This window comes from Aedes aegypti, chromosome 3, assembly GCF_002204515.2.
Source record: "Aedes aegypti strain LVP_AGWG chromosome 3, AaegL5.0 Primary Assembly, whole genome shotgun sequence".
In the NCBI taxonomy this organism is placed as follows: Eukaryota; Metazoa; Arthropoda; class Insecta; order Diptera; family Culicidae; genus Aedes; species Aedes aegypti.
Window position 1 is genome coordinate 106630398 of NC_035109.1, and position 25860 is coordinate 106656257.

The 25860-nt window shown below is 37.4% G+C and overlaps 1 protein-coding gene across 3 annotated transcripts in view; it reads right to left on the reverse strand.

The window, feature by feature from the left end:
• Positions 1-1609: 1609 nt before the first annotated feature.
• LOC5575011 (choline-phosphate cytidylyltransferase B) overlaps positions 1610-25860 on the reverse strand; it is a 106012-nt gene continuing 81761 nt past the window's right edge. For all 3 annotated transcript variants that reach the window (XM_021852569.1, XM_021852568.1, XM_011494871.2), the window contains 3 exons: positions 10915-11100; positions 10706-10843; positions 1610-3843 (listed from right to left, as the gene is read on the reverse strand). In XM_021852569.1, coding sequence (XP_021708261.1) covers positions 3109-3843; positions 10706-10843; positions 10915-11100 — 1059 coding nt within the window. In that variant the 3' untranslated portion in view covers positions 1610-3108. The remainder of the gene's footprint in view (positions 3844-10705; positions 10844-10914; positions 11101-25860) is intronic.

Sequence of the window (25860 nt, forward strand, 5' to 3'; positions counted from 1 at the left end):
GCTGCTTTCACTGCCTTTTCGCAGGCATAGTCTACGTAACTGATGAAGTATAGCCAGTCATCGACCATTACCCCAAAGTGCTTCAGAGAACGCTTCGAACAGATTGCGTGTCCTCCGAAGTTAATCTCGAAATTCTGAACCGCCTTGCAGTTTATGACTAGCATCACCTTCGATGTTGGCTCATCAACAGCAACTTGACTCCAGTCATTCACGATTCAATGATGTTTAGAGATTCTGCCATCAGCATCTCCACCTCTTCCAGTTATAACAACAACGACATCATCTGCGAACCCGACGATCTCGACTCGATTCGGCAATGTCCATGTTAGCACTCCATCGTACATCATATTCCACAGTGTTGGACCACGTATGGATTCCTGTGGAACTCCAGCCGAAGTAAACATCTGCCCTGGTTTGTTTCGTAATCCAGTACCCGGTTCTGAAAGTAGCTTTGCACAACTTTACACAGATATTCAAGGATCTCCCAACGGATAGCTTCTCAACTGGTACTGTTGAACGCGTTCTTAACATCTATCGTTACCACTGCACAGTATCGATTCATTCTCGCCCATGTAACCTTCATCTCTTATTTCAACTGCTCTCTCATTCGCCGAGATCAATTGCGTCTTTGATTTGAAGCTGCTGAACCTAGCACTGCTGCTACGATGTTACCTATGGTACCGTTTTGATTCATATTACGAACAGCCTCAAATTCCGGACACTCTTCTTTGTATGGGAAACATTTCAATCGAAATGTTTCAATTTATGCTCTACAAAAGTTCTCATTCTCGAGGCTTAATTTAGTAAGCATTTTCTGTACATATGTATGAAAGTTTATCATGCCTAACTGCCTTAGACGTCTCTTTAGTGGGTTGACCATTTCAATTGATGAGTTGAGTTTTCTATTTATGATTTCCATGAGCTGTCCGGAATTTGAATCAAAGTGTCCGGAATATGAGGCACAAGTGAGGAAGCGTCCGGAAAAAGAATCATAAAATGTCCACACATTTTTATTTATTTAAAATTATTCGTGTTATGGAATCAAAATCTTCACCTACCATTCGAAAATTAAGTGTTTTGAAGACTTGATAGCGTGGAGGAATCATACAGAATGATTTATTTTATATGCTTTTTGATGAGTTATACTTCGTTGAGGCCTTAAGTGTCCGTAATATGAATCAAAACGGTAGATCGGTTGCCCCTCTTTTTACAGGGAGGAAATCTGCCAACAGACCCCCTGAGAAGGTAACTCAGGGAGTGTCTGGATGCCGCACCAACGACGACCCACTAAAACCAGCTCATGCACTGTTAATACATCTGCTTATCTGCTTATCCTACGAGTCGTGTGAGTCGAGACAAGTCGCTGTTACCTCAAGAGAAATGAGATGACTAATGATCATTGGGTTGGGCTCTTGATACATAAATTGCTCTCTAATGAATATCAGCTCCTGAATAATTTATGAGTGAATCGTCCTCATCGAGTATTGTAAGACATAAGCCAATACGAAGATGATCTACCACCAACAAGCGCATTCTTACGCCACAACGTGCTCCAATCAACGTAGGAATTCTTCAAAACCACAATCCCAGTTCAAAAATCTCCGCCAGCTGTGTATAACATGATTATTTTACTTTCAATGTATTTATTCCAAGATTTTCTTTGCATTTTTCGTTTTGTTGTAATTTGGTGAATAAGTTATTAAATGTTTCCAATGTAAACAACCTACTACTGCCTACTGGTAGCTTCTAAAAACTGGCAAATCATTTTGCGCCAATACAATATATAGGTAGTTTGCATTTCGGTAATCTGTCTCTCGTCGGTCGGTACATTCAACAAACATGACGCTTACATACTATCTAGATAATATGGTTGTATATTACGAATCATATCCTCAGCTAGCCGACAAGCTTCCACCAACTACCAAAAAGTATTGACCATTCCAATAAATAGCACTAAGTGCGCGTTAACTATAGTGGGTATGCGATGTATTGCGTTCTCTGTGCTCAAACTACGCGTCCCTTTCGTGAGAATCTACTTCATTCTTTCTTTGGAAATCCGGTTGGTTGCTAGAAGCGGCATAGACCACGTGCTGTATACTAGATCTTAGGTAAATGGTACTGTTTCTCAATAGTCAAAGGCAACTCTCACAAGAATCTATCAACCGGAAAAAACGGGGAAGTGTAATGGACAACAGTTTACGTAAAAGACGTCTTCGCGAAGCCTTAGAAGGGAAAAGCGCTAATTGTTAAACATTATTTTTTTTAGATTTCTTATTAACATTAGATTGCTTATGAGAAGGAAGTTGAATTTGAATGTCATTTTGATTTAGGATAATAGATTCATGTTAGAAATTTCACTGGAATGTACTGCTCAAAATCGTCGTGGAAAATATTCCGTTGCCATCAGATCGCGCCATCAGCCGCCATTCCGAAAAACTTTGGTTCAAATTCCTGCTAAAAACCTCGCTTCAAAAAAGTCTGCCGATCAGCACCTGGATACCTCGCAAATACCATTCCTTAATTCAGCAAACAATGTCTTGTTCTTTAAAATTATAAAATGAAACAGCCTTTTCAACGAATCCAATTCGGTAAAAGTAACATCCCTGAGCTACCTAACGTAGAAAAGGAGTTATTTAGACCATTCTTTTAGCTTTTTGTTGGAAATAAAATCAAATAATTTTGAATGAGAAAACCAATATGATGTACTTTAAGGTAACGCTAAACACTAAAGCCTAGATATTTTTTGAGTGAAATGAAGAGCTAATCATAACGATAAATGTTTGCAACACAAAAGAAATCTACACATTGCTATCGAAAGGAAGAAACAAAACCTTCTCTAGATTTGCGATTATAATTAAATAAATATGTAATAATATGCAGGAAAATTTAGCTACGCATCCTTACTCAAAACTCAAGCATTCTCAGTCTCAGTCGTTCCTGCTTTCGCTTTTAAATCTACATTCTTTGCCATGTCGGTTAAAGATCCAGTCTGTTCCTTCTTGCAAAAAAGCGGGGCGCAATCAACTCGATTTGCGCGGAGACCAAAAACGAACGCCCAAACAACACAAAATCTCATCTCAATCTCATACACACGTGCAATTGTGCACCTTAGTGCTGACCGTTGGCTATCGCTGCCAGACTGTAGTTGGAAGCAGGTCGCGAACGTGAATCGACAAATTCTTCCTCCTCTTCCTCTTCCTCGTCGTCTTCGGTTTCCGAGAGGTGATTCCTCCCAGAGATGAGTCCAGATCTGATCAGATTCGAGCGCTTCATCGGTGGCGAATCTAGCACCGAATCGGGACTGTCCGCATCGTCCTCATCGCCGTATTCGTGCAAACTGCTGTTGCTGCCCCCGTTGGGACTTCCGGGCGGGCTCAAGGCCGATGTGATCCTTTTCTTCGAATCGGACCAGAAGTTTGAGATTCGACTGTCCTTGCCGAACATGAGCAGGAACGTCCGGATGAAGTCGCTGGACTTCTCCTCCCACTTGCTGATGATGTCTCCCTTGCCCTTTTTTACCTTGTCCTTCAGTTCGTCCATTTTGTTCTGGAAGCGGAACTTCTTCTCCGACAGGAACGACACGTTCAGCTCTTTGGCCGTGTAGCCGCGGGCCAGATTTCGCCGCACGTAAATGTCGTAGTCCTTGACGATCCGGGCCACGATGTCCGATGTGCTGACGCCCTCGGTTCGCTCGGTCGCCACGAACATGCCGCGCGCCTTGATGTTGGCGTAAATGTCGTTGCAGTCGTCCGAGCTGTACGGGATCTCGTCGTGGGCCACGAAGTCGATCTTGTGCTTCTCGAGGAACTCGTCGTCCAGCTCCCAGGGCGCATCGCGAACGATCTGCAGAAGAAATAGGGAGAGGTTTGATTATTTGTGTTCAATACATTCGATGATTCATTCAATTCAAATCGGTTAATGGATTGGGTGACGTTAGTTGGTTGAACTTTGGAGACTATAATTTGCTTACGGAACATAAAACCAAATATTTTAGCCTGAAAAACAGTGCAATTCTACCAAATGAATAAAAGCGTCGCAGTCTGCTCACGAGAATTTACGCTAGCCCCCGTAACCTATAATGCTGTTCTGAAGAATAGCAGCATATGTCGATTTTCGTACGAAGTGTTCTACTTTGGCATGCTCTAGTGTGGTTCCCTGTCAAGCAAAATACATACTTTTTCTAGATTTCCCATGAAGGAAATTGCATGGAAAATTGGTAATAAACCCCCTCTTGGGGCATCCGCCCGTACTCTTGTCGCAATGTCGGAAAGAGATGTCGATTTACGAGCAATCGATGAACCTAATTAGCAATCATTGTGTGTAATCCATGATTTCGTCTAGCTCCCAATATGGGCGTCGGAAGACGCGTTCTGATTCCACCTGGAATTCCTTCAGGGTTTTTTTTTTTGCCGAAATGTCTTATAAGGATTTCACCACCGGAATCACTCGAGAGATTCCTTCCGAAATTTTTCAAGGGGTTCTTCGCGAAATTCATCCTCCCGAAATTGCTTAAGGAATTAATCCTGGAATTCCTCAAGGAACTCCTCCCGGAATTTCTCGCGGAATATCTCCAAGAAGTCTTGGGAGTTAGCAGGAATTCCTTCAGGGATTTAGGATTTTCTCTAAGAATTCCAACTAAAAATCTTCTTCATGATTTCACCAGAGGTTCCTCCATGGATTTCATCCGGAACTCTCCCAGGTAATTCTCTAAGATTTCCATCGGGAAAGCTTCCAATAATTTCAGCTGAAATTCCCATAAGGATTCCATTAGGAATTCTTCCAAAAACTCCACCAATATTTTACCGGTGATTTAACCGGGACCTTAAAAAATCCTCCAGATATTTCCAAAACATTCTGAAAAGCTCTCCAAGGATTCCGCTGGAGATGTTCTCCAAGGATCCCATAACGATTTTTTTAAGGGATTCGACCACAATTCCACCAGATTCCATCAGTAATTCCTTCAGGGACACACCAGTTTCTCTAATTATTCCACCAGTATTTTTTTAAGAAAGGAGTTCTTCAAGGAATTTCCTTAGGAGTTCTTCCAGGAATTCCATCGGAAAGTTTCTACAAAATTCCAAAAGATGATTCATTCAGTGATCCAACTGATATTTACTCAGAGGATTAAACAAAGCATTTCTCTGAATGCCTCCAGGTTGATTCCCCGAAGGAACCAGGAAGAATTTTCCAGAAAATTGCTTGAAAAATCTATGGAGCACTTTCCTGATAAATCCTTGAAGAGATCACTAAAGAAATTCCCAAAGAATTCCCCGGAGAAGTTTCTCATTTTCATTTTCATTTTGCAGCGTTTGGTGGGGCAATGAGAGCGCAAGTCAGTCCAAAGCCGGGGTAAGGGATAGGTAATGGCCGTAATAGTCTATGCGGACCACTTGAACACCATCGGAAAGGATAAGAAGGGTTGGGGTAGGGTATAGGGAATGGAGAAGACTTGACACAATAATGCTATTAATGCTGCAAAATGTAAATGTGCTGAAAGCAATTTAATTTGAGTTTTGAAGTTTGATTTGACTTATTAAAATTCCAAATAGATCGGCCATTGTACAAGTAAGAAAGAATATGCTGATCGCTTTCTAGAAATTTTATAAACAACAAAATAATAACAATATGAGAGTGATGCTAAGGGCTGCTGATGGCACAATGCGACGCTTTAGGAGATTTTGATACTGAATGAACATTACTATACAAAGCGCAATTTAATCGATGGTGATAACTTTACAAACTTTATCTGTTTTTACACTGATTGACGATGCTGATTTATATAAAAATATTTAAAAAATATTTGATATTAGTTCATTTGTTTGTGTGATCTAGGTGTTAATAATGGAAAAATTTTACATACCCTTGATGAAATACTTCCCTGACCAGAAATATTATATTTTGAGCGCCCTTTTCGAAGCTATTCTATCCAGGTATCCATGTACTGCTTTCAATCCTGAAATTATTCTTATTGTGCATGCTCATGCATTATATTAGTGATGCTCATAATCATGCAACAGATAAGAAGGAGAGAAAAAGAGAATATAGGAACAGTGATTAGTAATGAGTTAATTATGTAGTTTTGTTAGAATTATAAACAATTAAACAGCAGTAATGAAAATAAAAAATAACTTATAAAATTACTTTGCAGCATAGCTGAGCCTTTCGGAACGTAAGACCGATGTATAAAAATAATTTGTTTCGAAATTGTCCGCGTGGTCTTCTAGTGCCCCTATTAGATCAGAATCAGTCATAGACATACATATCGAATGCTCGCCATGACCCTATGACCAACATTTGTATATGTATAGACTTAGCTGATGTGGCTTTTCTAATAGGTAGTTCTTTCACTCATTGATTGTCTTCAAAACCTTGTCAAGTATAGAAAATTGATTTTATTTCATTTATTACTACATTAAAGCTACATTGTACTTATTAAGTATTAGGTATTATTTTATGTTTTTATCACTATTGATATTATCAAGGCCAGAATTCCCAGTGAGTGAAGAATTTTATAGTACTAGAACACCATAGAAGATCGCTTAACATTACCTAATCATGGAACGGCTTTTTGCTCTATTATTTTAGGTAGATGCTGTTGATCTCCCTTTGCTCCTATCCGCAACCCGGTGCACGCGCCCTGTTGGTTTTCGAAAACCTCGTAGAAGATTACAAACCGTCAATGGCATTCCCAATTACTACCCCACATTGCACATTCAAGGGTCTGATTGTGCTCCTAACCCACCCTCAGTCTGTAATCTTCTCGCCAGTTTGAAATTATATTTTCCCGAAGTGAAAGTAATTTTGATGAGTGATAGCGTAGCAGCCCAACTGCATAGTACAGTAGTTTAACCAGAATCTTTAGGTCAGAAGATAAAATCTAAATTTTGTAATAAAAAGGTTGCCATTGCTTTGAAATTTACCCAACATCTAATCAAAACTACTAACAACAGCGATCAATTATCAAAATTCATCGCTCCCTGGAAAATATAATCCCAAGCCCAGGGAAGAATTCCCCGGAGAAGTTTCTAAATATATTTCAGGAAGAACTTCAAAAGTAATCCATGAAGGAGTTTCTAATGGATTCTCTAAGGTAATTCTTGATGGGTTCCTTAGAAAAATTCCTGCATGAAATACTGGAAGGAATTCATTAGAGATGTACCGAATAGCACTATTCGGCCTTTGGCCGAATAGCGAATAGTTGTAATATTATTATTCGGCCAAACGAATATTCGGCCGAACATTCGGCCGAATAATGACTTAATATTCGGTCAAATAAAACCTAAATATTCGGCCGAATAACACCCGTATGTGCAGTTTTTTAAGTAGGGAAAGCTGAACAATTAAACGAAGTATAAATGGAAATGAATGATCGTCTTCTTGAGGTTTTGAAATCGTTTGCAGAAATCATAAGTTCTGAAGATTTGTGTATTTCTGAAGCTAGGAAGCTGTATCCTATTGTTGATTTTAGTTTAAGAAATTTGATTTACTATTCAACCGACTTTTGGAAGTGTTTCATAAAAATTGAGGCAAATTGACGGCAGACCCCTGACTATCATAATAATAGAAGAACGTAATCAGTAGGTTTTGCAAAGAATATAGAACGTAGAGAAAGTCCTGATAATTGACGGACTTTAAGGTGAAGATGCATCGAAGCCAAACCTGCATCGAAGAGCATAAATCTAGAGAATCTGACAGCCGTTCGCGCTGAATATTGGAATGATTGGTCAACACCAGCGATTGACCAGAAAGTTAAATTTTCAGCACAAACGGTTGTCTGGTTCTCTAGATTTGTGCTCTTGAAAATGCCGGGTTTAGCTTCGATGCATCTATACCTTGAAAACAATTTTTCAAACGCTTCTAACTAGCCAAGCGGTACGTTACAGCTCCTGCAAGATGAGATACAATTTGTTTTGCACAAAATGGTAACGCCATAGAACAGAGAAATTCTCACTCTCACTTTTTCAATATTTGACATCGAAGTCTATTCAAGGTATCCATAAAAAGAAAAATACGGTCATCATTTGAATAAATTATCGATTTTTAAATTTTCCTTACATAAACATAATATTTTTTTTTACAGTTTAGTTTATTTTGTTATTATTCGGCCACTATTCGGCCTATTCGGCCGAATAACGGATTTTATTATTCGGCAGAACGAATATTCGGCAAAATTAAAAAAATCGAGATATTCGGCCCGAATATTCGGCCGGCCGAATATTCGGTACATCTCTAGAATTCATTGATAAATTTGGTAGATTATTGAATTAATTCCTGAAAAATCCCAGCCCGAATGCCTCGTAGGGACCAGAAAGAATCTTCGAAGGATGGTACTGGAATTCCGTGGACACTGGAATTTGTGGTGATTTTTTTTTTTTTTTGCAGTAATTCTTGTGGAATCCTTGGAGAAATTCTGGGTAGAATCACTGCAAGAATTCCTGGAATAAATCTCTGCATGTATTTCTGTTGGATTTTCTAGAACAAATCGTGTAGGAATCCTTGAAGCAATTCCTGGAAAAATGTTTGGATTAATCGCCGAAAAATTTTCTTAAGAAATCAGCAGGAACTCCTAATTCCTAGAAGAATCACTGGAAGTTTTTGTTAGGACGAATTCCTGGTAGAATTTTCAATGGAATCCCTGTAGTAATTTCTTGGGAGGGATTCCTTGAGCAATCTCTTCAAGAATTTCTAGAGGAATTCCTGGTGGAATTGCAGGAAAACAATGCTGAAAGCATCTGATTAGGAATTTCTGTTTCGTTAGAGGAATTCTTGAATATATCTTTGGAGGATTTTATGATGGAATTCTTGAAAGAAGCACTAGAAGAATCTCTGAAAAAAATCCTTTGAGAAGTTTTTGGATAAATCCCCGGAGGAATCTGTAGAAAAATTACTAGAAAGAATCGCTGAAGAAATTCCTGGTGGAACTGCTGATGAAACTTCTGGTGGATTTTAAGGAGGAATCCTAGGAGGAAGCCCTGACAAAAGTCCTGGTGAAATCCTTGGACAAGTTTTCGAAGAATTCCTTATGTGATTTCTGGGTAATGCGTGATGGAATCCTAGTAACTAACTTCTATAGGATTTCCTGAAGGAATCTCTAAACAAGTTGCATTAGCAATCTCTGGAGGAATTCTTGGAGTAAGTCCTGAAGAATTAGTGAAAAAATCACTTGAGGTTTTTTTTTTTGGATTGATCGTTAGAAGGAATCAGTAGAGGAAATCCAGAATAATTTGTAGAAGATCTTTGAAATAATCTCTGGAAGAATGCCAGGATGAATTCCTGAAGGTATGCCTGAAGGATTTTTCCCGGATGAATTTCTGGTTGAATCTGTGGATAAATTTCTAGAGAAATTATTGATTAAATCCCAGGTAGAATCTCAGGAAGATATTTTGGTAGAATCCCAAGTACAACCCATGGATTAGCGGAAAACTCCAAAGTAGAATAACTAGAGGAAACCACTAAAATTTCTGAAGTTCTGCTTTGAGGAATCTGTGAAAAAAAATCCAACAGAACGGATAGAAGAACAACGTATGAATCTTTGAACCCTTTTTGATTTACACCAGTAGTCTTGTGGCAGACATTCCATTTTGATTATTTGAGCTATTTTTTCCATCATTTTTCATTTTTTTTTTTTCTTTGAGGAATTTCTTTAGGAGGTCTTAAATATTTATTTGCCGCAAAACTCGAATTGTTCGAAAAACTCAAGCAGGAATGTTTAGGCCCTGGAGAAAATTTGAAAATTCCTGATAATTTATATTTTAGGTGTTATCTATCGATTCGGCAGCCTTATTTCAATCGAGAGATTTCTTGTTCAAATCAACAACTAAGTGTCCAAAATATAGTAACTTTAGAGGACTCCTGCTTATAAAAAGGATTCTTAAAAGAATCAAACCACGTATCTCTTAGCTTAGAGGGTATTTTTAAGATTTGTTTCGGGATTTCTACGTAATATTACGCAAAGTATTTGACGATTTTATCCAGAAAAAAACTAATTAAGATATTTGCTCAAAGATGTCCAGGGAAATTTTTCGAGGTCAAGGATCTGGTCAGGGTTTTTTTTTTTTTTTTTTTTTGAAGGAAAAACACTGATGAAGCTCCTGGAGAAATATATACTAAAATCCCGCAACGTTCTTCGAAAGAACTCGGAATCATTCGAGCAATCTTCGGTAGGAAGTGCAGGAGTAATACATAGCATAATGAAATGCTGGAGAAATTCCTAGAGAAATCTGTGGAGGATGTTCTCGGTCAAACTTCATGAATAATCCCTGGACGATTTTTAAAGGAATTCATGGACTAAATTCCTAAGAGAGTCATTAGAGGAATTGTTGAATGAATCTGTATGAAATTGGTTTTGAGCGTTTCGAATCTTTCTCGATTAGAACACCTGGACTCGTTCCACGTTGTATTGTTCACTGTACAAGAAAGAGCACAGTGGATGTCCAAAATAAGGATGATCAAGGACGCAAATCCTGGCTACGCCTTTGCTACCAGATGATTCATAAAATGTCATTCGATGAACCCGGTTGAGTGACTACGGCGAATGAAACTGAAAGCTTTTCAAATTAATCCATGACCTTGTTCTACTAATCCTCACGTTCAACCAACTATTTCCCAACTAGCCCTAATGACTGCGACCTGTTCGAAATAACCGAACAACAGAATTAAACCAACTGTGCATCGACTACCACCAACCCACGATGCGGAAACTCACCTCGTCCACGTAGCGACAGTGCCGGACCGCCTCGTAGCGTTCGTCGTCGTTCATGACGGTGCGGCCCTTCCTGCTGTGCGTTAGCTCATCGCTGCACACGCCAACAATCAGATACACATTACGAAACACATTCTTGGCCTGAAACGGAAAAAAAATAGAGAATCAATAAGCAGTCGGTCATTAGTATACGGTTTGTTCGGAGGTCAGACCTGCATCAGCTGCCGGGCGTGGCCCTGGTGGAACAGATCGTAGATTCCGTCGGCGTAGACGCGAATCCTTCGCGGGGCCGTACCGGATCTGGCCATTTGGTAGGTGATTTTCTCTGTGTAGTCGCATCGGTCCCGCTCGGCAACGGCATCCAGCTCGTCGGAGAACGGTGCAGGTTTGCAGATTGTCTGAAATGGGAGAGGGGAGGGGGAAACGGGAACAAGCTGTTAGAAATGATGTGTACAACAAGTGCGGAGAAATCTGTCACACAGTAATTTATCTCAATTAAGGCGAATGTTTGTAGGTGCGCTACTGCAATCGCAGCTCTAGGCCAAGTTGCCGGTTGATTTATGGCGGAACGTTCCAGATGATGATTGTTGCACTGACAAAGGATGAACATGTGTTCAAACAATCTGTTTGCAACCTGATAAATGAAGTTGAAGATCATTTATTGCTACTAAGTAACGTTTGAAAGAATATTTCGAACATTTCTATTTAGTTTGCTCATTATTTTCAGCGCCAGGAATAAGCTAATCTTTTCTGAGACTTGCATTACGAAGCATGAGTTCAACAACGTGAGTTATAAAATAAACATAGATAAGAAGACGAGCAATGAATCCAATTATAAATCCACCATTTCAAACCAAACACAGAATGATTCAGAAAGAATGGTGTAAATCTCAACAGATATAAAACTTGTTTAGTAACAGTGATGACTGTGTGCTCGGTATTACTCACAAACTTGTCTTACCATAGTGCCCATTTCGACTTCAACAATTAGTCCTAAATGATCACTTTCACTAAATCAGATGTTTAATTTCTACAAACCATCGCCCATTAACGCCTAGCAAGTACGCCCTCTAGTTTCGTATTAACCGATCGGAAGGTGTGGGAATCCCAGTTATCATTACCGATCTTCAAGCAAGCGTCAAGCGCAACCGTCGAAATATCTGGTGATCAGAGAGAGAGACAGATAGAGAACGCGATCGAATCTATCACGTCCGATGCGATCTGCTGATTTTAGGTATCTGCTGAGACAATCGTAATTGGTGACGGGTAAAAATATCACTCGGGTTGCCATTTGAAATCTACCCTAGCAAACAGAAAGATCAACTGTGACTAACCTTTTCCAATTTGCGACGAGCATTTGTTATTCGTTAAATTCAATCGGTTGAACATCCTAGTTCTGTTGTTATTAGAATGCGTGTCTAATTGCATTTCATATGTCTAACCATGCAAAACATGAGTAATGCAATTAAAAATAAAGAAGCAATCGACAAACCTGATGCGAGTGGTCATGGACGTAGCCCGAATTTCCATCAGGGGGAAACGTCCATAAAGATCCATAACTATATGTATAATCATATGGCAAATAAAACTTCACTGTGTACATTTGTGCTCTAGCTAATCCTCTTTCAAATAAACATAGATAGTTTCAGCTTAGTGAAGATAACAGCACAAAGCGTCGTCTGAATGTATTAATTTGAGTGTATTGATAGAAAGATACTGTGAATTTACCGCTTCAATTTTGGTTGCCAATAATAATCGAATGATGCCAAAGCCATAATAAGTTTTATCCACTTTTTTGACTTTATTAGCGGGAATTTAACCCTCTAATACCCAAATTTTTATTTTCGATCTAAATATCATTTTTAGTTATCTAAAATCGTTCTAAACAAGTTTTGGGCAATAATTTCTTTTATTCGCAAATCTATGAATTTTGGTTTTTGATTTTTATAAATTTTATTTTTGAACATCCCTATCCTTTTTTATTTATTATTGAAGCCTCTTTTAGTTACTAATTTTTGACAATAATGAAAATTCAAGTGTTGACAATACTTTTAAAAATATTAAATTTTGATTTTTTTTCTGGATTTTCTTTATTTTCCGTGTAACTAACGGAAAAACAGGTTTGAAATTATTTTAATACCACCAAGCTTTTCTTCTGTTCTAGGTTCATCGTAGAAAAATATAAAAGATACGATTTTTTATATTACACGTTAAATGAACCTCAGGCATTTGTAGGTTATATGAGAATACAATTTTTCAAACAATTTTTAAAAATACAAACAAGTTTCAAAAATAATAAAAAACTTTTCTTATATGCGTGATATGAGTCAAGGGTTAAGCCAAAAATAAAATCATTTTGATTTCCTAGCTACGAAAAAATACACAAAATTTCGAAGTGTGCCCCGTCTAAAGGCGGGGTTGGGTATTAGAGGGTTAAGCACATTCGATTAATACTTCACTCAAATGTTATCCACGATATCTGTAAGGAATTGGTTCAGTTTTTCTTCCTGCAACTTGTCTAGAAAATAAAACTACCTTGGATACCGACATTAACTCTTAAATTACCAGAACGATAACCCTAGTACCTATATAAAAAGGACGATGCTAGGATTCGGTTCGGCAGAACTTATTTCGTAACGCACCTCTCAATGGTGATCTACTTGCGTTACGGGGCAAGATGCGTTACGAAGCAAGATTTGCCGGATCAATGCCGATATCCAAGGTACAGGCGAGAATCCTTTTCACTGAACGAAGTGTCTGGAACTTTGCAGTAAGAATCACTTCAATGCTATGTATATCGTGGACACATATTAGCCCAGTTAATAAAAAAAAAACCTTGCCCAAGTGAAACAACAACGCCTAGATTAGGATCCTACTCCCTGCATAGCGTAGGACTATTTTGATAATTTATCTCTAAGGTACTATAGGTTTTTTTTTTCTTTTCCAAAGCACTGAAAAACATGTCAGTAATTTACCGGGAATTCCATAGAATATTCATTAACAATTCCGAGGAATTTTTCAGGAGTTTAACAAAGATTGTACCTAGATATTCTTCAAGAAAATCTCATGTTATTTCGTATTCAATTCATTCTGAGGTGACACCCAGAATTCTTTTAGAGATTCTTCTCTTTCATAGATTTTTTTTCTAGAAATCATTAAAACAACTATTGTTTCCCAGAATTTATCGAGTTTTGTTACATAGAACATTTCTTCATAAATAACTCCTAAATTCTGTTATGAACTCATTTGAAAACTTTTATTTTGCGTTGAGTATTATAGTAATCGATTTCTCTTTATCAAATTTATTTTTAAATTGTTACACAAAATGCAATCGATTTTCGACTAATTTCAAAATGCAGTTCAAAAAAGGTCGACCGGAACTTCCTTCTGAAACAATGATAACAAACGAAAGCATTGGGCCAATTATTAGTCATAAAGAGAAATAGATAGCTGCAGACACGCCGTTATGAGATGGTTTTTGGGAAACTCCAGATCATCACTAAGAAATCTATCAGTGAATTTCTGGAGAAATTCCCGTGGATGTTGTAATTGAGAAAAGATCCTTGAAGTTATTTTGAAGAAACAGAGTAAACCAAAAAAAAATGAATGAACTAATAATATTAAGAGATTTTTCGATTTACTGATAAAAAACCTGGTTCAAATTTTGAAGTAATCCGCAGAAATATCAAAGCAGGAAATAACGTAGGCCTTTAGTAAGAGTTTCTTAATAAATGTTTGAAAAAAAAAACATATACAGTGACCCCACGCAGTTGAATCACCCACAATTTATGAATCAGCTGACTTCAAAAGACAAAATTATTATCAAACTTGTCACAAAACATCACAGAATTATTTTCACTGATAAGAAACTATGTGTAAAAATAATTCTGTTATGTTTTGTGACAAGTTTGATAATAATTTTGTCTTTTGAAGTCAGCTGATTCATAAATTGTGGGTGATTCAACTGCGTGGGATCACTGTACAGTCAGTGACATAAGTTAGTAACCAAATGCTGTTTTTCCATACAAAATGCCCAAGTTTGGAGAGCTGTATATCTGCTTCTGGTAGTCCGAATTGGCTGAAATTTGGATGACGAACTACAAATAACTTGAAATTTTGCCTGTAAGAGAATTATTACATTGCAGTCATTGTGCATAGAGTTTCAGAGGGTTGTTCAAAGACAAAAGTAAGTAACCGAGAGACTTTTTAATTTAATTCTAAAACGGTAAGTCGTGGAAGGATGGTGTGTTCTGCAAACTTGTGTGACTTCTGAAATTGAACAACTTTGTGGAACAGACCATCTTTCCACGACTTACCGTTTTCGAATTAAATTAAAAAGTCTCTCGGTCACTTACTTTTGTCTTTGAACAACCCTCTGAAACTCTATGTAATAAGACTGCAATGTCATAATTCCCTTACAGGCAAAATTTCAAGTTATTTGTAGTTCGTCATTCAAATTTCAGCCAATTCGGACTACTGGAAGCTAAGATACAGCTCCCCAAACTTGGGCATTTTGTATGGAAAAACAGCATTTGGTTACTAACTTATGTCAGTGACTGTATAGGAATTCTAAGGGTAATAAAGTTCTAGTTTCCTAGCATAAAAGTATCTGAAAATAATCCGTGCAGAAATCACTTGGAAATGCCCTCAGAATAATTACTGCGTGAAAACTGAGAGCAATCCTTACTCAATTTTTTTATCGATTCTGGAAAATCAAATACATGCAATATTTTTTTTAAGAACTCTTAATCGAGCCCTTCTATTGATTCCTGGGGTGAGTTCTGCTGGAATCTGATAAGATTATCTGGAGGAATTGGTTTATGAGTTTCCATATGATTTGTTTTTACGCATACTTGGAGGAATTGTTGGAAAAAATTCATGTAAATACTCCTATAACTGGAATAGGATTTCCAAACCCGGGAAATGATTTTTTGTTTACCGGGATTCCCGAGAAGTTTTGTTTTCCTGAATAGTCAACCATATATATTCAAACAAAAGCCATCGTAAAAATTACTTATAACAGTTGTTCACAACCTACTAGAAGCATTTGAAGTTCCTTTAACTGCCCACAGACCCCAATAAATAAATGTTCTTGAAATAAAAGTTTAGGATAATCTAACAAAGAGTTAAGAATGAAACAACAGATAAAACAGATAATTTTAGTAGGCACTTTTATACTACCACATATAATTCAAGAATTATGCTATGGCCTTCTCTGAGAGGGAGAGCTAGCTTAGATTGCGAGCTCCCAAAAGTCAAGGGAACCTGTCACCAACTGTCACTTTAAAACCCGCACATTCGAAGGGCAGAGCGTGCAAAACCGTCAAAATTCAAGTAAAAGTAATTAAAATTTCTAGGTATTTTTCGATAATTTCACATTTTAAAAAGTTGAAAACCTAAATATAGTTGTGTGTTGCCAAACTGCAATTAATTTTATTTTTATATTCTCATGCTTTTCCATAGTGAACAACAAGAATTGAATAATTTTGACCAAAACAAGTTTATTTGACCATTGTGCACAATCACACAAGTCAAATAAGGCACGAAAGCATGCCAACTGTCAGTGATCTGTCTCCTCTCTGTCAGGATCTTTTATACTTCACTAAGACTCCCAACGATCTACTCTGAAGTATACCAAACATCATTAAAATATTCCTACAAGGAACTTCTTGCCAAAATCGAACAAAATGCCTTGCTGGTCATGAAGGTGAGAGATGAAAAAAAAAAACTAATAATTCGTCAAAGATATTCAAAGCAGTTTGACGAAGATTTCTACGGAAATTATTCTGAGATTTAATTTCTTCGTGAATCGCCAAGGATTTTACCAGGAATTTCTTAAAATTTCTTAAAGAAAGGATAGGATCACCTTTGGAAGCTGCTTTGAATGTTTTTAAAGCTTGCTTATAGGCTTATTAGGAGCCAACCAATGGACGTTAGAAAAATTCAGAAACTATACTAAAATCCATCAAAAATCTTCTCCGAAATCTATCAAAGGCTACAGATATCAAACAAGTCAAAAATCTTTTCAAAAATCCTGCTGACAGATTCGAGAAAAATCCACCAATTGTTTGAGTGGCGAAACCTGTCAAGCGGGGCCAGGTTTAGCTGGTTCGTAGGTACCAATTTCCAAAATATTAAGTAAAAAACGGAAATATGCCAAAAAATCCCTATGGATACCCTCAGGCACAATGTTATAGAGCTCCTATTTGATCATTAGTTTATATTTTTGATATGAGGCTTGTTTAAAGTAGCAGGCACAATTTTAGCGTAAATCAATCATCGACACCAGAATAAAGGTGCTTTTCGATGTCGACAATCGAACTCTATACAATTTGTCAAGTATGAACAAATTCCTGCAACACCTTGGAAATAGTTTTCAGTTCAATTCCAGGAGGCATTTGAAATAGAATGCATAGATGATTATCTTGGGTTACTGCTTGTTAAGTCTGTAGAAGTAGAATTCCTGTAATTGTTTTGAAAAGATTTTTTGAAATCATTTCTGGTGGAATTGCAAAGACATTGCTGAAGAATTTCCTGCATGTATTGGTAGTATATTCCCTTGCTGTAATGCACAGAGTAAGCTCTAAAACAGTTCGTGTAAAATTTTTGGAACTGAAGCTATCATGCAAATCTGAGAAAGTATTTCTGGAAAAATGTTTAGGGGTAATTCGTCAAATGGAGAAATCCCAGAATTTCCTTACGGAATCCTTGGAGAAAAATGTTGGAAGGTGTTCTTAACAAACTTTGTGGCCGTATCCCTGAAAAAATCTTACAGAAATTCTTGACAAAAATTCGGAGTAAATCATTGGTGGTATTTTTTTTTATATGTAAAATCTTAGGGAATCTCAGCAGCTTGGTTTGTTTTAATCCTTTCGACAAATCACAAAGTTTATCATAGTCACAAATCGATATTTCTTCTTTTTCTTGGCATTACAACCTCATTGGTACAGAGCCTGCTTCTCAGCTTAGTGTTCAATGAAATTAGAGCATTCTTTGTCAAAGTTGACATTTCCACATTTGTATATCGTGAGACAGGAAATTTCCATTACAAAAAGATCCTGGACTGACCGGGAATCACACCCAGACACCTTCTGCATGTCTTTGCTGTGTAGACACGGAATCTAACCACTCGGCTAAGGAATTTCCCAAACTATGGAAGGCACGGTATTTGACCTCTACCACTACCTATCATAAAAGTATGTCACCTGAACTCTATCCATTCCAATCGGAATCCAATCAGTATGTAGTTTCGGGCTAAATTCACAAACCCAATACCTAATGATTCATCACTGTTCGCATCGATGGCGACAGTCGTCTATCCGTCTGTCGTCAAAACACAATTATTCTGGTGAAACCCCCTGCCTGCATTAATCGTGTCCAACGATCAGTTTTAGGTCATTCGAAACTCCGCCAAAGAGCCGAAGAGGTGTAAGACAATAAACTACGATACCTAGCTAGCATGTGATCGCCGGCTGCGCTTCGTGGTATTTTGTCTATCTCTAAGCCGTTGTTTAGTGGAATTCCATTCACACATTGCGCTTTTAGCGGCTTTTATCGGTTGGTACCGTCAGGTTGCGAAAAAATCGCGTTCGCTCCAGTTTGATGAAACGTACCGCTAGAGCTGATGAATCCATCAGTATAGGCAATCTTCAGCCAGAGTAGTGGACAATACATTCGCTACTTTTTTGGTCGTTTTTAAATTTAAACTCATGGATGGAAAAATTACACAAAAATATATGATGAAATTTAAGTTAAATCTGATCTTCTGCAAAATCAGTCCATGAACAACTGAGATCGAGCTCACAAAAGATGATTATTTTGTATGAAAAATCGAAAAAGTTGCAAATGTTCTGTCCAATGCTGTATATCTATCAATCTGTTTAGAAATAAGAGCCAAGCGTTTTCCTGTGTATGGGTATCGACACCAAAGTGGCGTGACTCTTGAATGCGAACTTTGACGTCGTATCCGTTTTGGTTGTGAAATTCCTGATGGCAACGATACGATGGCTGAAGGGAAAATCGATTTCCATCTCAGATGTTTTCTCCGGGAAACCGGAGAGAATGACACATCTGTTTTTGTTGTCCGCTTGGAATGTAGGTCGTCGCTCTCGCTCGGAAAAGTCTCCTTGCTCTTAGCTCTGCTTTTGTTTTGACTGGTGTGCGGATATTAACCCTTACCATCCAGCTGGCGCAGCAAGGTGTTGAGATTCGTTAGAGCTAATCCCGGTATTTTGATCCTATGTGTGACCAGAATATACAACGACAACTTTCAAACGGTGCGGTACATCCTTGCTAGGGAAGGTTACAAGTCGTACAAAGCCAGTAGACATGTGAAACGGCACATGGAGCAGAATCTCAAAGCAGCTTTCCGATCAAAAGTTTTACATCGCGACTGGACGTGGGAATGTGCCGGGAAGATTCGGGTTCGTGTTTGTCGATAACTTGGCAAAGAAAGCCTAATTTGCAAGCGATTTACAGTTGTGGTCTGAAAACGGAACCATTCTTTGGGGTTTTTTTTTATGAGAGCTATTGTCATGTAACGCCTTTCTGATCGGTAGAGTAGTTTCTATTTTTAAGACACTCAGTCGCTACCAGCCCTGCTACCAGAACCAAACCTATTTGCACACGGAAACGAAATCAGCAAAACTCGTTTAGATTCCATCATGCGATTTCTACGATAGAACAAACTTCAATTGTTCTCCAACACAATGTAAAGTCGGTCTTCCTTACGATCATGATTCGGCGTTACGATCCGTTACACTGTCGATTCGCTCGATAACAGTCATTAACCCAGCCCATCGACCGCATCCTCGTGCATCCGCTCGAAGATGATGATCTACCGCACTCCACACAACAGCTAAGGTTTATTGACTTCATGCTACGATAACATTTCGGTTCTTGGGATGCTAATGACTCCGTTGTCGGCGCACTACTTCCCAGAACTTTACATAATGCTTCGTGAGGCGTTCGATTCGCGAAAATAAAGAAACCTATGAGTCAGCAATCTTGGCATTAGGAGGAACTAACCGCCAAAGTCTCTGTGGTAGAAACAAGGTTGAACAAACAGAACGCGATCATCGCTCGGAGTCCGCGTGTGGATACATACGTCATGCTTACGATGGAGGACGCACGAGATCGCTCCTTTGCGTCAGATGGTTAGATGTTTGGTCAGTCGGTGTTGCTGCTGCTACTCTGATGCATCACCGAAAACTATCGATCTCGCATTCCGGAGAATGATTTTTCGAGGCTTTGAGACTCTGTTGCTCATGTCGGCGGCTAGCTGTTGCGTCATCCTTGCACTCTTCGGAGATTTTTCTGGGGGCTAGCAGTCGTTGATGGTCAAGGTATCTCGTCAAATAAAATGAAGTCGCATGAATGTCAATGACAGTCCTTGTAGATTCGTTAGATATATGAACTTTCACTGTTGGATCTGGTGAAGAGGTGACAATGCCACGTGAATGGCCATTGCCGATGTGGACAGGAAGCCCACTGAATACCTAATGAAATATTTACGTCAACAGAAATATCTTTGATAGCACTTGAAGTCCAAGCTTCTGTCAAAGATTTTGTTTTGGGAACCCATCACAAATCTTGAAGAAAATCCTCAGGTTTTTGTAACGGATCCAGCCATCATCTTATCCTAAAAAAAATCCTCTAAGAATTTCACTTATGTGTTTCCCTGGTATTTTGACTGAGAAATTGTTTAAGAAGTATTATAATGAAGCCTCGATGATGTTCAGCATCATACCCTTAAATTTTCTCTGCAAACACTCCGAGAATTCTCTTAGTGGTTCATCAAGAGATTTCTACACTGCCCATAAAGGCATAACTGTCCCATATGGAAAAAGTAGACATTGAGAAAATAACGCTCAAAGTTTGAAGTTTGCCATCTCATACAAACATTCATAATTTTCTAGTACATTTTCGCATATAGATTACTCATTTTACTATTATTGACCAACAAAAATATAAACTTGACCACACCCCAAGAAGTACAGTTTCTGTTGGGGTACAAAGTTCATATAGAGACTGTTATGTCTTTATGTTTCTATATGGGACTACACCAACATTATATTTTTCCACAATATTTTCAAATAAAGTGTGTTAAATTTTATAGGCGTTGTAAAGTATAAATTGAAACATGAATGTTGCAGTGAAAAGAGGAGTTAATTCGAAAATCCACATGGGACAGGTATGCTTTTATGGGCAGTACAGGTATTTCGTCTTTCATTTTTTCATAACTATTAGTCTGAATTCCTTAAGGGTTTCCTACAGGAATACTGCCTAGCGTTATTCATGAGTTAGATTAAATAAACGAATAATAAATTCCCATTCGTCCCATTTTTTCTTAGGTGGCCTTCAATTATGTTTTCTTAATTACTGGTACTCCTAATAAATCTCAAAATTCCTCTATGAAAAACTCTTAAACATAATAAGGGGGTTTGCTAAGATCATCTTTTGGCATTATTCCTCAGAAAATTCCGTAAGGAAATCCTTTAGTGATTTCTGCAAGTATTACTTCACGAATCACCCCTAGATACTTTTCCAAGAGTAAACTCTGAGATTCTTCCTAGAAATTTGCAAGAATTCATTATTGCTAACAATTTTCCAGACTTCCCTTCACAATTTTTTTTTAGAACTTGCAATACCACCAAAAATTGTTTTATTTTAAAAATCAATCACAACTTTTACATGAGTTTTTCTCCTACAGTCTTTACAAGGAGTTACTCAAGATAATCATCTATTCGTTCTTTCTTGATTGCCTCCTGGAATCACATCAGAATATACTGCCAAGATTTTGTTTGGACATGGACTCAATTGAGATTTGTTAATGAAATGTCTCAACATGTATTCCATGTATGTTGTTTTCAAAACTCCTCAAGGATTCCTCCCTGATTTCAGGCAGTAATTATTACGAGGGCATCTCTTAGTGATTTCTGCATAAATTCTTCCAGATACATCTACGCCTGGTATTACTTTGGCCACTCAGAATTGTTTCCTCCCTTATGTATCGCTTAGAAATTATCCCAAATATTTTATTATTATTCGGGGACGGGCCTGGTGTAGTGATTGGAAACTCATGCCTCTCACGCCGAGGACCTGGGATCGAATCAACCCCCCCACTTCTCTACAATTCGCTTGAATTCCCTGAAATGTTTAACTAATTTCTTAGAGATACTCTGTGGCATGAACAGATGATTTTTGTAGGATTTTCTGAATCCATCTTATAGAGAACCTTTTTTTTTTGAAGAAATCTATATAAATAAAAATGGAACGTTGTTTGTATGTCACGAAATGGCTTCCGAACGGGTCAACGGATTTGAATGATTATTTTACCGTTTTGTTCGTCAAGTGTCCCGACGTGTTTGTGTGTATAAAAATCCCAGGATTTTCATCGGGAAAGTCCGAAAAACGAGCGTGATCGGAACTGTCATTCGGTATGGGACAATCCATAGCGTTTTTTCAACAGCCTACTTGATGGCAAGACGAAGTTTGCCGGGACCACTAGTATCAAAATAAAATAGGCATCCCAATAAAACAATATTTGATATAGCGACTTTTACACCCATTTAGACTCACTCAAAATTTCTTGTAATCACAGTTGAATCTCGCATACGATTTCGCATTGCAAATGTATGCAAGCAAGGTCTGTCATAAAATAGGTTGTTTCAGATTGTTGACAGTTGGCCAGTTATCCTACCTAGTTATACGGACCTTGCTGTGCGAAATTGTATGATTTGTGCGCAACAAATCGGACTGTGATAATCTTTGAGTTTAATCGGGGGAAAATGTTGCAGCGAAATTATGATTGAAAGGATGTCAAAATTATCGCAGAAATCTTAAACATTTGCGAAAGATCCGTTACAGTGATTATATTCCCAGTGCTGAAAACTGTAATTTTTCAAAACTCGATAAGGGGCGGTCCATTAATTACGTAAGACAAATTTCGGGGTTTTCAACCCCCCCTCCCCCCATGGTAAGATTTTTTGTATGAAAATCAAAAATAAATTGTATGGCGCGTAAGAAATCTCAGACCCCCCCCCTCCCCCCATAAACCAATACGTAATTAATGGACAGCCCCTAAGCTGCGAAAAGTTGATAGTCCCTTGAACATCGATTTAGGGTAAGTGTACCAGTTATGAACATAGTGGTTCCCTATTTTGCCATATGTAATTACAATAATGTCTTCAAATTTTGAAAATTTTTGTATGTTGTAATAGTTAGATTTAAGATATACCTTGATGTTGAAGCATTCAAAAAGACTTAAAAAGTGAAAGTTATCAAAATGTCACACATGGGAACCACTATGGCCATAACTGGTACACTTTTCCTTTATGACGAGTTGGCTGTACTTTGCTTGAAAAGGTAACTCTCGAAAACTTATTCAAACAGACTCAAGTCAAAAAAGTATACAAACTTACTTTATCGATTCTACGTGTTTCGCAAACGAAATTCTACGCATTTTCCTCTAAACCAACTCGATTTTTCACTTTTAGAACGTTTACTTTCCGGATTTACAAAACGACGATAGTAAGATTTTCAACTTTCGCTACCTAACCACTACTTTCGCCGCTCCGCTGTATGGAGAGACAAAGTGACTTAACCACGAATGAAAACAAAACATTACTTGAGTCGATTTTACACTGGTACAAAAACGTCGAAAGTAACTGAATAAATCGGCTTATCATTTTGTAATGATTTTTTTGTGGGAAATAACAAGAACTCCATAGTTTTTAAACGCGAGCTCATTGTATGCAATATTTAAGAAATGTACACGTCGAAAAAATGTTAAAAAGGTGATTTATTTTAAAACAGTTTTAGAAGACAGGTTGTGATTCTATCGAATTAATTTTCTCAAAACCGTATGGAAGTTACTTACGTCGATTTGAAAAAGTAATCGAGAACTTTTGGTTAAAAATGTAGTCTCTGAAAAGAGACCTACTACCTGCCTACAAATATGTTAAAATATTTCTCCAGCTCCACCGTCAGGAATACATTACCACTCGGGTAAAGTTGATCATTTTTCACAGTTTTTAGTTAGTTTAATGTTCAACCTTCTTAACACGGAAAAATAAGTATTGCTGTTTGCGTTTGACGTGCAAATCTAGTTCAACTGGGCTTCAAATGCGATAACACAAAGTAACCAAAGAATACTTAGCAACCATGATCGATATCACCACCAACCTAGCAAAGAAAGTCAATATTTGACTTCGCCTTCCTCGTTAAAAACCTTAGAGTGTTTGGTGTTCCCGCATTTGATATTTGCATTTCAAACGCACACAGTAATACATACTTCCAAGAAAACTGCGATGTAAAATCCATCTCAATCTGAACACTAAAAGCCGAGATCCAAGCATTGAGCACTTATATGGAAAAATTACTAACGCGTACCGTCAAACAGGGCCGAATAGGGTCCTAAAGCCCTGTCCTAACTTTAGTGTCAAACGCTTAAGTTTAGGCCAAAAACACATGTTTACTCAATTTTTTAATGTTTTCCGTTGGTTTAAGACCAAAAAACATTTTTTCATGTTTCTTTAGATTTTGTCACACCCCTTGGCTTAAACTCATATTTTGGGTATATTTTGTTTTCCGTGTCCCTTCCGAAATGTCAGATAGGAACAACCCCAGTGTTAAAACTAAAACCCCTGTGGTGTTTTTATCTACTAAGCGAACGTCAAGCATGATCAAAAGTGTCAAGGTTCATTTATGGACTCAATTTTTAAATTAAAGTTTAAACTGATATAGTCGTTATTTGAGCGGGAAAAATTGCTAAATAAGTTGCAGTAACATGCTCTTTCGTGTTATTGAATAAAAACAAGATTTCATTTAAAATTTTAGGACTCAATTGTTGTTTTGTTCAGTTATTATAATTTACTCCGCCATTTATTGACCTTAGGTATACAACAGACGATTTTGGCGAGAGATTGGGTATTGTTTCTTTTTTGCTTGGTTTGCTGGAGGTGAAAATCATATTAAATGTTGGATTGTATGAAATTAAGGCTGAAAAACGTACCTCGTACCACACAAACGGTAGAAATATGTCATTCGAGGCATTTGCTATCAGTTACAGTACTTAGTAGTGTACAAGTTGGCAATATAAAAGTTTTGATAATTTAATGCTTAAGCACTATAAAAATTCAAAAACGTTCAAGACTATTCTTGTGGGGTAACTTGTAACAACAATTTTGATCTCAATTGTTTGATATTTAATGCCGTTTATAATCGAAAACACATGAAAAGGCAAAATTGAACATTAATATGTTCAATAACATTAAAATTTTTGTACTGCAATTAGTTCAGTTCACGTTTGGTACAAAATATTGAACAATTTACATGAACCGCATTATTATACGTTTAGGTTCATTTCCTTCATGAAAATAATGAAAAAAAACTGTATTAATATTAACTTGCAGATCTGCCATTGAGAACATTCATGCAGAATGACATATGATGACAAAAGTTGTGTAAGAACATCAACAGAGATCATTTAAAAACATACATATCAATATGTAATACTTCGCTTTGATTTGAATTTGTATAAAAAAAACAGTTAACCTAAAGTACAATTGTATTTGTAGAAAAGTTGCGTTAAAATGTTTTAATGGCTTTCTAATAACTGTCAAGACTTATGATATGCTAGAATTTCCCCGTGTGGACACCCTATGCAATACCAATGAAGTTTTCAATCAAATAGGTTTGATACTCATAATTCAATCAAAAATAATTAGTTTTTCTAGAGTACAGTAGCTGTATCTGATCATTGTCATACTTTTACTGTAGAAAATTATTATATGATAATAATAACACATATCATGTTAAGTTTTTAATAGTGTACTTCAGGTAACACAGTGTGTTGCCTGTTCAGTTCAAGTTCTAATTCTTCGATTAGAATTTATAACGAAATTGGTGGAATTATGGTGGACCACAGTTCATTCTAAGCTTAATCCTTTTGTAGAAATTTCTCTACGTATGTTCCATAATTTCCTCTAACAAATTCAACAGAATGTAAATTCAGATACTAAGCACTCCGAAGATATTTTCACGAGTTGATGCAATGATTCTTTCACGGATTTACTAAGGAATTCATCCAAGATTTTCCATCAACATACCTTCAAGAATTCAACAAGGTTTTTTTTCAAATATATTTCCAGAAAATA